The sequence below is a fragment of the Sceloporus undulatus genome, chromosome 5 (assembly GCF_019175285.1).
Source record: "Sceloporus undulatus isolate JIND9_A2432 ecotype Alabama chromosome 5, SceUnd_v1.1, whole genome shotgun sequence".
Classification (NCBI taxonomy): domain Eukaryota; kingdom Metazoa; phylum Chordata; class Lepidosauria; order Squamata; family Phrynosomatidae; genus Sceloporus; species Sceloporus undulatus.
This window is the reverse complement of record NC_056526.1, coordinates 137286565-137299647: the sequence shown is the minus strand read 5'-3', so window position 1 is coordinate 137299647 and position 13083 is coordinate 137286565. Positions and strand designations below refer to the sequence as shown.

The window sequence follows — 13083 nt, the reverse complement described above, 5'->3', positions numbered from 1 at the left end:
GCTGTTTCAAGTGGTTAGGTTCTGTGTGTGGGGTGTGTGTGGGTGTGTTTACACACAAAGGCACACACACGGATACATCTTGGCTCACAAAGGCCGAATCCAGAGTACTTCACAACTCATCAGCAAAACACTTCACTAATAAAATCATTCAGAGTTGCTCTGCTTTGGATGCAATAGTTAATACAGCCTGAGTGGATGCACAGTTGGCTCTTGCTTGTCTATTGTTAATGGATGCTTTTCTGAGGATGAGGAAAGAAAGAGTGAAGATAGTTTTTTGTGGGTTTTTCGGTCACACAGCCCGAAAAACCCACCAAAAAAAAAAAAAAAAAAACTATGGATGCTGGCCATGAAAGCTTTCGACTTCACAAAGAGTGAAGAGATGAGCCCTCACATGTATGATCTTTATCATTTGTGCTGGGACTCCCCTTGAGGAGTCCCCTTTGGAAACATCAGCTTCTCCAAAGAGCTGCAGACAGACTGTTAACAGTGGATAGTTATAAGGGACAGGAAACCATTTTGCTACAACAGTTTTACTGGCTGCCAATCTGTTCTTTGATACAATTCAAAGTGTTAGTTATAACCCCCAGAGCCTCTACAGCTCAGATTCAAGTTCAGATTGGAAATACTGTACCATATCTTTCCATATGAGTCTGCCAAAGCTCAAAGATAATCAGAGGAAGTGCCTGCCTTGATCCCACCACTTTTATGGGCACATACAACATCACAGATGGGTGAGGGTCTTCTTGGCTGCTCCTAGACTCTGGAATTCCCCAGGGAAACAAAACTGACTCCCTCTTGCTGTCCTATCATTGGTAGGAAGAGACCATTTTGTCCTAGTAGACTGGGGAACTGATTGTTTTACATGTAAATGGATTTTAGCTGCTTTACTTTTATTCTGTGTTTTGAAAATAATACTTTAAATTAGTTAATGTTCTTAATCTTATAGACAGTTTTGTATGCTTTTGTCTACATGTGGTCTTCTTGTATTTCTCTTATCCTGTAAGCCACCTTGGGAAAAAGGTCTTGTGGAAAAGCTTGCATATAAAAAAAATTGATTGATTCGTTGGAAACCAGGGAATAAACACATCTGTTGGTTACAAAGAAACCAAAAGTTTTCCATTAATTTTTGTGTAACCCCACTTGGATTGGTAGTAGCCCCACCTAATGAGGAAGATCAGATAAGGGCTAACCCATGGTGTTTAATTGTTTTAGGATTTCCCTTCACATCCTAATCGCTTAAAAAAAAAACTAGCAGGCCATTCCATTCAGCTTTATAGCATGAATACTTGGAGAATACATTGCCTTAAACACCCTCCTAGAATAGAAAGAAAACATGTGTGGGTTTGGTTCACTGATGAATAAAAAACACATATGTGCTATATAAAAATGGATTCATATTTTAACGTATGATGGAATGGGACTTAGGTGCTAATACAAGCAGATTGCATTGCTCTCAATGAAAACTGGTTTATTACACAACACTATTTTCAGACTTTCTAGAATGTTTGCACACATGCAAAGAAGGAAATCTCCTTTACCTGCATTAGAGAGAATCTTATCAGCTCATTTTAGTCAAACAATGACTTCTTATCAACAAGAAGCAGATTAAGTCTTATGAATGGACTGGACTGGCAGCCATCTCTGTCTACATAGCAACTGGGCAAATATTATTCTACCCGTGGAAGGGCCAGTGAAACCTCAGGTCAGGACATTTTCAATACATGAAACATTAGTGTGAACAGCCTCTCCCCCCACCCCCACCCCCCTTTGACTTCCTCTGTCTTTACTATTGCTAGAATATGATCTCATCTACAGATTGTAAATGCTTGGGCTTTTATGGAAGGAAAATGTTACAAAGAGCAGAATTCATGAAGAATGCAGGTAGGAGCCACAATTCTAATTATTCTTGGTTGTCTATCAAAACATGACTTAAGGTAATCTGCATCCTGCTATAATGTTTTGATCTCATAGGAGCCAATGCAGTGAAGTGAATGGGAGACATGTGAACACTGCAACTTTAGTGGCAAATAGCAGGTTTTGTGGGGGATGATTTTCATGAGGAAGTAATCCATTGGAAAGGAGTTTAAAAGTCTTCCTTTGTTTTACAATTTCAATCTATATTTCACATGGCTGCCATGGGTTTTTTAAATGAGAATTCCTATCATGAGTTTCATGGGATTAATGCCATGTCTACTTTGCTCCTTAAATTTATGAGACTTATATTTAAATCTTTCCTGAGCACTGATGTTCACTGAGTGATTATGGCAGTCACTGTCTCATAACCTGGCCTACCTCACAGTATTGTTTTCAAGATAAAATGTGTTGAAACCATATCCTTTAGCATAAACTCCTTGAAAAAGGGATGTCATTAAAATGTAAGCGAATAAATAAATAAAGCAAACAAGCAAACTGCCCTTATTGTGTATTAAAGCACAAGATGTATTTTGCCTTGTTCATATACTAATTATATTTAGTTTTATACCATCAAAAGAGTGCTCTTTTTTCTATTATTATTACTGTAATCATTGATTTTACTATCTATGTACATTTAGTCAAAACTTTCCCAATTATTACCATGCTTTTTGTTGGCTTTCTAGGCTGTGAGAGCATTGACTGTTATTCATTAAAGAATAAAACTAAAGTCACTGCATTTTCCCACAGTCAGATAGAATAGTGAAACTGGCCAGTAGTTTTATGATTCTCAACTGCTTTAAATATGATCTATTACTGCCCCCATCACCCATATCTACTCCAGATCAAGCTGTTTACTGATTATAGTTTCATAGATCAATGTATTTGGATCAGAATATCTACTTGACACTACAGTCTTATGTACACCTACTACGGAGTAATCTCCAGTAAAAACAATAGGACTTACTTTAGAGTAAATATGCATAGAATTGCTCTGTTAGAAAACTTTGCATGGTAATTTCATGACTGCTGAGTTTGTCTTCTCATGCATTATTCCCATTTACATTTCATACTGTCATGTAACATTGCTTCAGCTCCATGTCATCCTTCCTTTCTCATGATTCCTAGCTAAGTATATGATCTGATTCCATTATATCAGATTCATTTCAGTAATTGATATTTATTTTTGAGTAAGTACAGCTGTGTAGCATTGTGCTATTAATGGCTGTAATACTTCACCATGATGTTCATGTGTATCCTTGCTTCTTTATTTTACAACCTGTATTAGGGCAATGCTATACCCATTTCCCTGAGAGTAAGCCCATTTGAGCTTAATAGCATTTGCTTTCATGGAGGCATTATCAAATTGAACTGTTGGTAGCTTCTTAAGTTTTCAGTTAAGGTGGGAAGAAACTTTAAATAAATTGATACACATGCACAGTGGTAGCAGGCTCAACTAGCATATTAAAACATATATATTTTCCAGAGGGACTGTTAAAATTGTCTGTAATTGATTCTGGTTCAAATAAGTTTTTACCTCCCAACATTCAGCAAGTCTCCAATAGTTGCAGGCAGCAGAGGCGGAAGGCAGTTGAATATTTTGAAAAGGGGATGCTTCTAGATTGAGCCTAACAGATGATAAGCATTAGATTAAAATTGATTTCTCTCAACCAGCTTCATATGTGATAGGCATAAAATTAAGTGCTTCAGCACAGTAGAGTCTGTAACATTTTAGATTTTTTTTTATGGGACAAAAGGTTCCTTTTTTCCACAGAAAGATCCAAGCCAGAAGCACTATCCATTAAGACAGCAAATAAGACTTGTGGGACACATTTTTATTACCATATTGCGGAAATATTCTAAAAGATCCAAACGCCTGAGGTCAAATTGAGAAGCAGCTGTTGCCTGTGCTTCCTAAAAATTATGGTTTTATACTGTACTTTATCCCTTGCTACAAGCAATGACCCTTGAATTTCACTTAACTGGGTAGATATTCCCTTTGAGTCTCTTGCGGGGTAACAATAGTACCAAATGTGTCACAGATTTCAGACAAAATTTGCCAGTTATTTGATTCACCATAAGAAATTTTTTACAGGATATACTTTACCTTTATGCCTAATACTGATGAACACAGGTGGTCTCAAAACACCAATTATATTATCTATCATACACATAGGATATATCCATTCTGCAGAAATAAAGTAGTTTGACCCCACTAACTGGCTTCATCCTATGGAATCCTACAATTAGTAGTTTAGTGAGGTATTCAGCCTGATGTGTCAGAGAGCTCTGGTGCCTCCTGAAACTACAAATCCCAGGATTCTCTAGGAGAGTCATGGCAGTTAAAGTAGTGTCAAACTATTTTATTTCTGCAGTGTGTATGCATACAACCAAAGTTATATGAAGTCTTATTAAATATCTGTGGCTGGTAGTTGCCATGTGAGTGGGGCAATTAACCTTCTCTACATTTAAATCCAATCTTAAAGCAGCTATCCAGGGTACTAAACCAATATTGGAGACAGCACTCAGCCCAGAATGGATTTTTTGTACCACAGACATGGAAGCCAAGAAAAAATGAAAATGAAAAAGCCATAGAATCTTAATCTTTGCCAGTGGATGAAACAGATGCTTAGTTGCCTCACACACACACACACATCAGAGCTTAGAAATACTAATACTAATGTATTACACTAATTTAAGAAAACAAAATTGCAGCAATGGTATTTTTAAATGCTGTAATGACTGATAACATAATTAATATTTTCAATATAAAGAGTAAATTTATACTCCTGAAATGTTGCTCACTTCACAAGGTTAACCATATTTGTGTTCTTAAATCCCTATATTTTAATAAAGAATAGTAATAATAATAATAATAATAATAGAACAAGCCTCTAAAAAGTAGTATCCTAGTGACATGTTATTCTTTAAATAATCTCTAATCCTAGTGTTAATTACTTTTAATGGCTGATGGCTAACAAATTCTTAAACAATTTTTTTTAAATATACCAATTCAGCCATGTTGACTGTTAAATTCCAAAGACCATATTGTAGTAAAAAATGTATTAAGCCATTCAGAAAGGCACAGAAATCTTGGTGTGCTCACTTTTGAAACAAAATTTTCTTCATTGGGGTCTTTTGTATTCTCAAATGGAAGATCAAATTTTATTGCTTTGTTCATATTCCTTTTTTTTAGTTCCATGGGGCCACGGGGGGTGTGCTTGATTATTTTAAGTTGAAAGTCTACAGACCCTTCCTCCATTCCATCTCAAAATAGCAGACAGGCTATGTGGTTCTAACATTGGAATTTCATTCCCCCCACCCACCGCACATACACACATTTCCAAACATCTCCGCTTGAAGAAGAAACTTTGGTTTCAAAACACAAGCACACTGAGATATTTGAAATCAGGGAAAAAATGTGCCGGGGTAGTGGTGGTGGTGTCAATGTTCAAGACTCTGATATTTGCCCTGTTTCTACATTTTTTCAGCATATAGGGAAATTATGTTTTGCTTGCATATATGGAATGTTAATATGTACATTTAACTGTTAATTAACTACACTGGGAGTGCCTACCCATAGAAATGTTTTTACTTTGCTTTTAACCTAAGGGTTCCCAGAGGGGTTTACATACATCAGTGATAAGTCAAGTCAGGGTTGGAAAGCTTGCTTCTGTGTGTAAGGTTGCAAACAGATACTTGAGGAATAAACTCTTCTAGAACATGGCCACATAGCCCGAAAAACCCACAAAAATGTTACTTGAAAGTTAGACTCATTAAAAAAAACATTTATTTCTTGGTCTACATGTGTAAGAGTGCATTGTAAAAATCCTAATTCTAAAAAATGTGTACAGGTATAATCCTCTAGGGGGAAAAATGACTGATTGCAGAATTGACTTCTGAGTACAATATCACCTTCCGTAGAAACATAGCCAGATAAAGCATAACTATTAATAGGAAAGAGCAGATTACATTGATAGAGGAGGTGTCCCAGCTGGTTTTCTCATGAACATTTTATCTTGTCAGTATATGACTTTAGCTTTATTATTATGAAAAATTGAGAAAAGAGGTGTGTATTTTTCATCTCACCGCTATTTTTTATCCTCTCAGTGTTACTTATACTTTTCCCTAAAAAATTGCACTTAGCAGTGGATAATTTAATATAATATGATTATTTCAGCAGATGAAATATTCAGGCCTAGAATAATGGGGTATTTCAGATGCTTTAATGTGATGAGAATTGCATAGAAGCAATTAATGTTCACGTTTTTGGTATGTAAATAACAAGCCTGAACAACCTTAGAACCTGAAGAGAGGGAAGGGGAAGTTCAACTCCTTTCTTCCCTGCCACAGTCCCCCCAGAATTCTCTCTCCAGAATTGCCTTTAATGTTTCAAGGGTAACTCCCTTTGGTACCAATAAAGTCTGTCTTTGAAGTATTAATACAGGGTAGGTAACTGTGGCCTTCCAAACATTGTTAGACCATAACTGCCTTAATCCCTTACCAATGTCTATATTGGCTAGTGTGGCAGCTTCAGACCAGCAACACATGGAGGGTAACATTTTGCCCAGACCTGTGCTGACAGCATCTCCTGTGAAGGCCATTTTCACCAGTACCTTCACAAAGAGAAAACTTAATCTCTGGGTTCTTATGGTCCTGATTCTATTACTGTTATCCAGGCATTATGTAAACTGCTATACCTCCCTCAGAATCATAGAATCATAGAATCATAGAGTAAGAGACCGCAAGGGCCATCCAGTCCAAGCCCCTGCCATGCAGGAAATCTCAATCAAAGCATCCCCGACAGATGACCATCCAGCCTCTGTTTAAAGACATGTAAGGAAGGAGACTCTACTGCACTCTGAGGGAGTTTGTTCCACTGTTGAACAGCCCTTACTGTCAGGAAGTTCCTCCTAATGTTGAGGTGGAATCTCTTGCATCCATTGCTCCGGGTCCTAGTCTCTGGAGCAGCAGAAAACAAGCTAGCTCCCTCCTCAATGTGACATCCCTTCAAGTATTGAAACAGGGCTATCATATCACTTCTTAGCCTTCTCTTCTGCAGGCTAAACATCTCCAGCTCCCTAAGTCATTCCTCATAGAGCATGGTTTCCAGCCCCTTCACCATTTTAGTCGCCCTCCTTTGGACACACTCCAGTTTCTCAATATCCTTTTTAAATTGTAGTGCCCAGAACTGGACACAGTATTCCAGGTGGGGCCTGACCAGAGCAGAATAGAGTAGCACTATTACTTCCCTTGATCTGGAGACTATACTTCTATTGATGCAGCCTAAAATCGCATTGGCCTTGTTAGCTGCCGCATCACACTGTTGACTCATGTCCAATTTGTGGTCTACTTGGACTCCTAGATCCCTTTCACAAGTAGTTTCATTCAGCCAAGTGTCTCCTATCCTATATCTGCGCATTTCATTTTTCCGCCCTAAGTGCAGTACCTTACATTTCTCCATGTTGAAATTCATTTTGTTAGCTTTGGCCCAGCTTTCTAATCTATCAAGGTCATTTTGAATTTTGATCCTGTCCTCTGGGGTATTAGCTACTCCTAGTTTAGTGTCATCTGCAAATTTGATAAGTATAATCCCAATTCTTTCATTCAAGTCATTGATAAAGATGTTGAATAGCACTGGGCCCAGGACAGAACCCTGTGTACCCCACTGGTCATGCCTGAACATACTCCTGTAAAAGGTGTATATTCAATGCTTTCAAAGTTGCTTCAGTCACGTTCCTCATATGAAGAGCGAGTTAAAGAGGAGATCGTTTGGCAGAGCTGCCAAATTTATGGGCAATGAGAAGTACAGTATATACTCAATTATAAGTCAACCACATGCATAAGTGGAGGCAGTTTTGAGGCCAAAATTATGGATTTAGATATGACCGGAGGATAAGTCAAGGGTAAAACTTAAGGGCATGTAACAAAGGATGCAAAGGATGAAGCAAAGGAAAACAATGCCAGAGAACTTACAAAATTCTGGCAAGCATAACTGTTTGTGCTCACCCTAAAAGCTGGATGGATGAGAGATTAGAGGGGGTTGGTGCTTCTTTTAAGTGCTCCCAGAACAGACAAATTTCCTACCTTTGGCCACTCTACACCAAGAAGGGGATGGTTCCATACACTATTGACATACATATACACTTATATACATGTACTTATGTACTTATATACATTGACCTGTGGATACGTTGACTCCTGTTTTTGGGGTCAATTTTTTTTACTAAAATTTCTAGACTTATACAGGAATATGTTCAGGCATGTGGCCTCTCACATGTTTCAAATCCATGGGGCAGAAGACACCTGAAGACTCTCTATTTGCTACATCAAACAGGCCACATTACCTCACCCCAATCCTAACCCACAGTTACCCCACCACTGCAAAAATAGGTTTGCCCCCAAATATCGCCAACACTCTCTGGGGCTGTGGGGAGGGGGGTCATTAGGAGAAGTCTTTTTTTTGTTTGTTTTCCAAGACAGGAAATGACCAGAGGTCCATGTTATGTTTCTTGGCCCTAATATGGTGCCGTGGTGAAATTATTCCCCATTCCCAGAAAGCATTTGGAGTTTAAAAAATAACAAATCAGGAATCCCCCCTCTCAAATAATATTTGGGCTCTGGGTTGCATGTGGCCCATGGGATGCACTCCCCACCCCACAGATTTATATCTCAATAAACATGTTTCAGATCAGACTACAACAGTACTATATCAGTATCTAGTAGTAGTAGTAGTCAAAGAGTATTATACAGCCCTCCGATATTGTTAAACTGTAGCTCCCAGCATTCATCACCATTAGCTGAGCTGTGTAGGGATGCTGAATGTTGCTGGCCAACAGCAACTGAAATGTCACCCAGATCCCAGCCCTGGTCTATGGTGTTTATCAGACGAGCTCTTAAAGAGGTACTATTCCAGTGTGACTCCTCTAGCTGCCTCCTGTTGCATGCTGGGATTGGCAGTTTTAAGGAGGGGTATTTAGAATTCTCAGGCAGAGAAGTTCAGCTCCTTAAAACTGCCAATCCCAGCATGCAACAGGAGGCTGCTAGAGGAGTCACACTGGAATAGTAGCTCTTTAAGAGCATAGTGTGATAAACATCTATGTTTTGATGGCTTGCCGTCCAAGAAGGGGGGATGCTTAATCCCAACATTTTAGGGTGAGGTGTCTATTTTATTCCATGAGCTTGCCCTTTTAAAGGAAGAGTCAGGCCTTTCCCAAGTAGTTCTGTTCAATAAGGCAAAGATCATTATGGGTTCCGCTTTGAATATACTGTATATACTAAAACCATAGCCCAGTCTTGTCCTCCTCTACTGCCCTTCAAGGGAGCAGACTAATTTAGAGATACAGAAATAATTTGGAGATCCTTCCAAACATTGCCACTACTCCCTGCATCCCATAGCCTGATGTGAACACATTACTCTATAAATGGCAACATACATAGTTTCCACACCATTGCCAGAAGGAATGGTAACTATGCTGTTTCACAGAAGGATATTTCTCAGGGTGGTCTCCTGGCTTGTGGTAATGGTGAGAAAAGTTGTTGTGTCCTATTCTGCCATTGTTCTTAGGATTTACATCACAAACATCTTCTCTGGAGGAAAGGAGGGAACAGTATCCGTGGGTACTAACACTCTGCTGTGATTTTGTATGACTAATACAAAGCAACTGTAGGGCATATTTCCCTTTCTTGTTTTACAGGCTGGTGGTGTTTAGATTAATGAAGTCACATGAGACAATTTTGCATTTAGTAGTATATATCATATTTTAAATCCTGAATGCAGAACATGATAGCATTTGTTTTGTTTTATTGCTATGGAAGCTGTAATGCTATAGAAGAAATTATGTAAGCAAATGATTTTTTTAAAAATAGCAAGAAGAGGATTCTTGTTAAAAAATATATAGAATATAAATACCAAAGTTGGAAGTTAGCTAGGATGTGGTAATGCCACACCTATGCTGTGGGACTTCCTACACTTCTGGATAAGTCTTCATCCTTAGTTTTCCTTTGCCCGCCTACAGCTTCAACAACTGGCTTGATTTTTAAAAAAAACCTTAATTAAAAAGAACTGAGAAAATAATAGACTAAGGATGGTCTAGTGAATAGTGTTCCACCCAACTAGAGCATGATCATAAACTGATCCTCTCTAAAGATGTGAATAGTTTCAGTGGGGGAAAGCTCACACATCTTAGCATCCTTCATTTTATGAGGCTTTATTCTTATTTTGCATGGTATTTGGATATGGAATGAATTACAAACCACTAAGAGTGGGTTCAGATGAAGCTTTTATCATGACATTGCCCTGCCACATTCGCTTCACAGAGCATTCTCTCTTGTTGTTCCACTGGCTCTTCTGTCTTTTTTCCTAACCACAAAAATCTGTTAAGGGGTAAAAGATGAAATAGCTGCATTGTGCCTTCTAATTGCTAGCATGAGAAGTCCTCTGCCTGGAAACGCTCTAATAATTTATGGCGCAAATCAACACACCATCACAACAAATAACAACATTCACTGCAAAAAATGACAAATATTCATTAAAACTGGGCTCCAGTGCTGCTCATTCATTAACATTAGGCTTTGGTCCTATTTTAATCAATGGGATTTACAAGAAAATGTGCTTAAGGCTTGCCTGCACGTTAAAGAATTAAACACGAAACAATGAAGCAAATTGATTCTCATGTGTGGGTTTTCAGTATTAGTAGCAGAGTAAAAGTAGGATTTGAAGCTTGCTTCTGAATTTATGTTGGAGCTTGGAAAAAATATTTTTGGTCAAAAGCTCTCTGAATTTTCCAGCCAGAGTGGCCTTTCTAGCCTCTGACTATACATATTATGGATCTCAGAATAGCATTATTAAAATACATGAATTTAGTTTATGATGCCAACCTCACTTTTTGCCTCCCAGACTGTCACTATTAAAGCACTGACTAATTTATTCAGCAATTGGTGTTTTCTATTTATTGGCTGACATTCACAGATCCTTACCTTCTGTAGCCAACGCTAAGACCTAGCTGTGTTTGTTTTTAGCTAGATTAGGATCATTGCCATAAAGCACAGGGCTCATAATGTTTTCAAGATGCTAGCATCTACAATTATCTCCAGACTAAATTAACTCTGTACTAAATTCAAAGGGTAATTTTAATTAAGGTTCAAAACAGACAGGGATCAGGCATTTATATATTCATCTTTGAGCATTCAGCATATTTACGAGTCACTGCACACAGAAATCATTAGACACACATATTACAGCTGTTTAAAGGCCAATTTATATTAATGTCTTAATGAAACACAGTTTCCAGGAAGGTAGCCCTTAAACTCTCACAAAGAGTATCACAATTCAAACTTTTGGTTATGACCTATAAAGCCGTATCTGACTGACCATATCTCCGTGTGTGAGCCTGCATGTGTCCTGAAATCCTCAGGACAGACCCTTCTCCCATAGTCCCCTGGCCATGACAGAGATGACTTGAGATGCCCAAAGATCATTTGTAGATCAGTGTGTACCCAGGGCATGGACAAAAACCAGGAACTTCCCATTGGGGAATTAAACCTTTATAAAAATTTGGTGTGCTGCTGAGTTCCACCTTCTGTTTTTTGACAAAGTAAATGCAAACATCCACAGATAGGGAAGGTTTAACACTTCTTTCCTGGCCAAGTGGTACCAATTTTGTTTTTGTCTGCATAGCTGAGGAGTCAGTTTAAGAAGCAAAGCATATGGAAAGAAAGGTTTAAGCTTTCTCTGCCTGAATGTTTTGATCCTGATTTGAATCACACACACATGCACCTATTTTGAAGCGAGAAAGAAAATTAGGACTTAGCTGAATACTAGAAATTTAACATTTAGCCCTAATATGACTGACAGAGATGCCGGGTCTGCTCAGAGCTTGGAAAAGTTACTTGCAGGGCTGCAACTCCCAGAATCCTTCAGCCAGCATAGACAGTGATCATGCTATTTTAAAGATTCTGTGTGACGTCTAACAAAGTTAGGCCCAAGACAGACGGGCCAAAAGGGGCGTGGCGGCAGTCCGGAAATCTAGTATTTAATGGTGACGGCCTGATGGCGGCGGCTTGTCTGCATGGCCGCCACTATTTTCATGTAACAGACACATAGCGTCCACATGTCCATTACATCACGAGTGCACCGTTGGCGCACTTGCAACTTAACCCGGACACTGGTAAAAGAACCTGGAAAAAACGGGTTCATTTAACTCCAGAGGGACGTTGCACGGTCTAGCAGCTGTGGCATCCTTCCCGAATTAAAATGGGCACCTGCAGACCGCCGTTTTGGGGCAGTCTGTACCAGGCCTAACTTTTCTAAGCTCAGGCTATATTGTACTACCAAGCATGTTTTGTTTCCCTTCTGGAGATGAGTTTCAATAGAATTTACTAACTCTGTATCCTGAGCCTCCAAAAAGGGTTTATGACTATTGTAATGAACTGCAAGCTTGAGGGAAAGGAGTTACTTTAGCACTAGATTAATAAAATATCATTTATTTCTTACATTTCTATTCCACTTGATCTGAAGAGAAGTGATGATGGCATATGTGGTCCTCTCCATTTTTGTACTTACTAGCAGTGCTGTGAGGTAGCCTAGCTTGGGAAACAGTAACTGGTCCAAAGTCATTCCATGAACATCGTGGCTAAGATGGGATTTGAAGCTAGGTTTCAAATGTGTAGGTTTTCATACTACACAGTTACAAGACTTTAACACCACTTCAACTGTTGTGGCTGCATTCTGCAGAATAATGAGATTAGCAGTGTAATGAGACATTAGACTTTCTAGTACAAAGTTCTAGATACCTTATGAAACTACAGATCCCTGCTACAATTTTGAAGTTTAAACGATGCTAGTGGCGCGGAACAGACCGACAGGGAAATGCTGGCCCTTTGTAATGTGCAACTGCACCACAGCACCCAAACTGTACAGTGCAGCTGTGCAGTAAAAAAGAAGCCACCTAGAGCAGCTTCTTTTTTGTGGTGTTGTAAGGGCTGTGTCACAATGCCGCTTCCTATCGGAGACGTGTGGGCACTCAGATGCCCACACATCATTCATACGGCCCCCTGTGGGTGGTGCCACTCAAAAATGGCACCGCCCACCCATTGTCCAATTAAAACCGTCCAATTAAAAAGATTGTATGTACAGCGCTGTGTAAATTTACAGCGCTTTATAAATAAAGC

General features: G+C 38.9%; 1 protein-coding gene across 3 annotated transcripts in view; it reads left to right on the top strand.

Moving 5' to 3' along the window:
• Positions 1-13083, top strand: part of PALLD (palladin, cytoskeletal associated protein) — a 304050-nt gene that overhangs the window by 42418 nt on the left and 248549 nt on the right. Inside the window, exon 1 of one of the 3 annotated variants that reach the window (XM_042468272.1) lies at positions 1798-1881. The exons of the other annotated variants lie outside the window; for them this stretch is intronic. Within the exon in view, the coding sequence (XP_042324206.1) occupies positions 1823-1881 (59 nt within the window). The 5' untranslated portion in view covers positions 1798-1822. Of the gene's footprint in view, positions 1-1797; positions 1882-13083 lie in introns of those variants that run through there. 3 annotated transcript variants of the gene reach the window in all.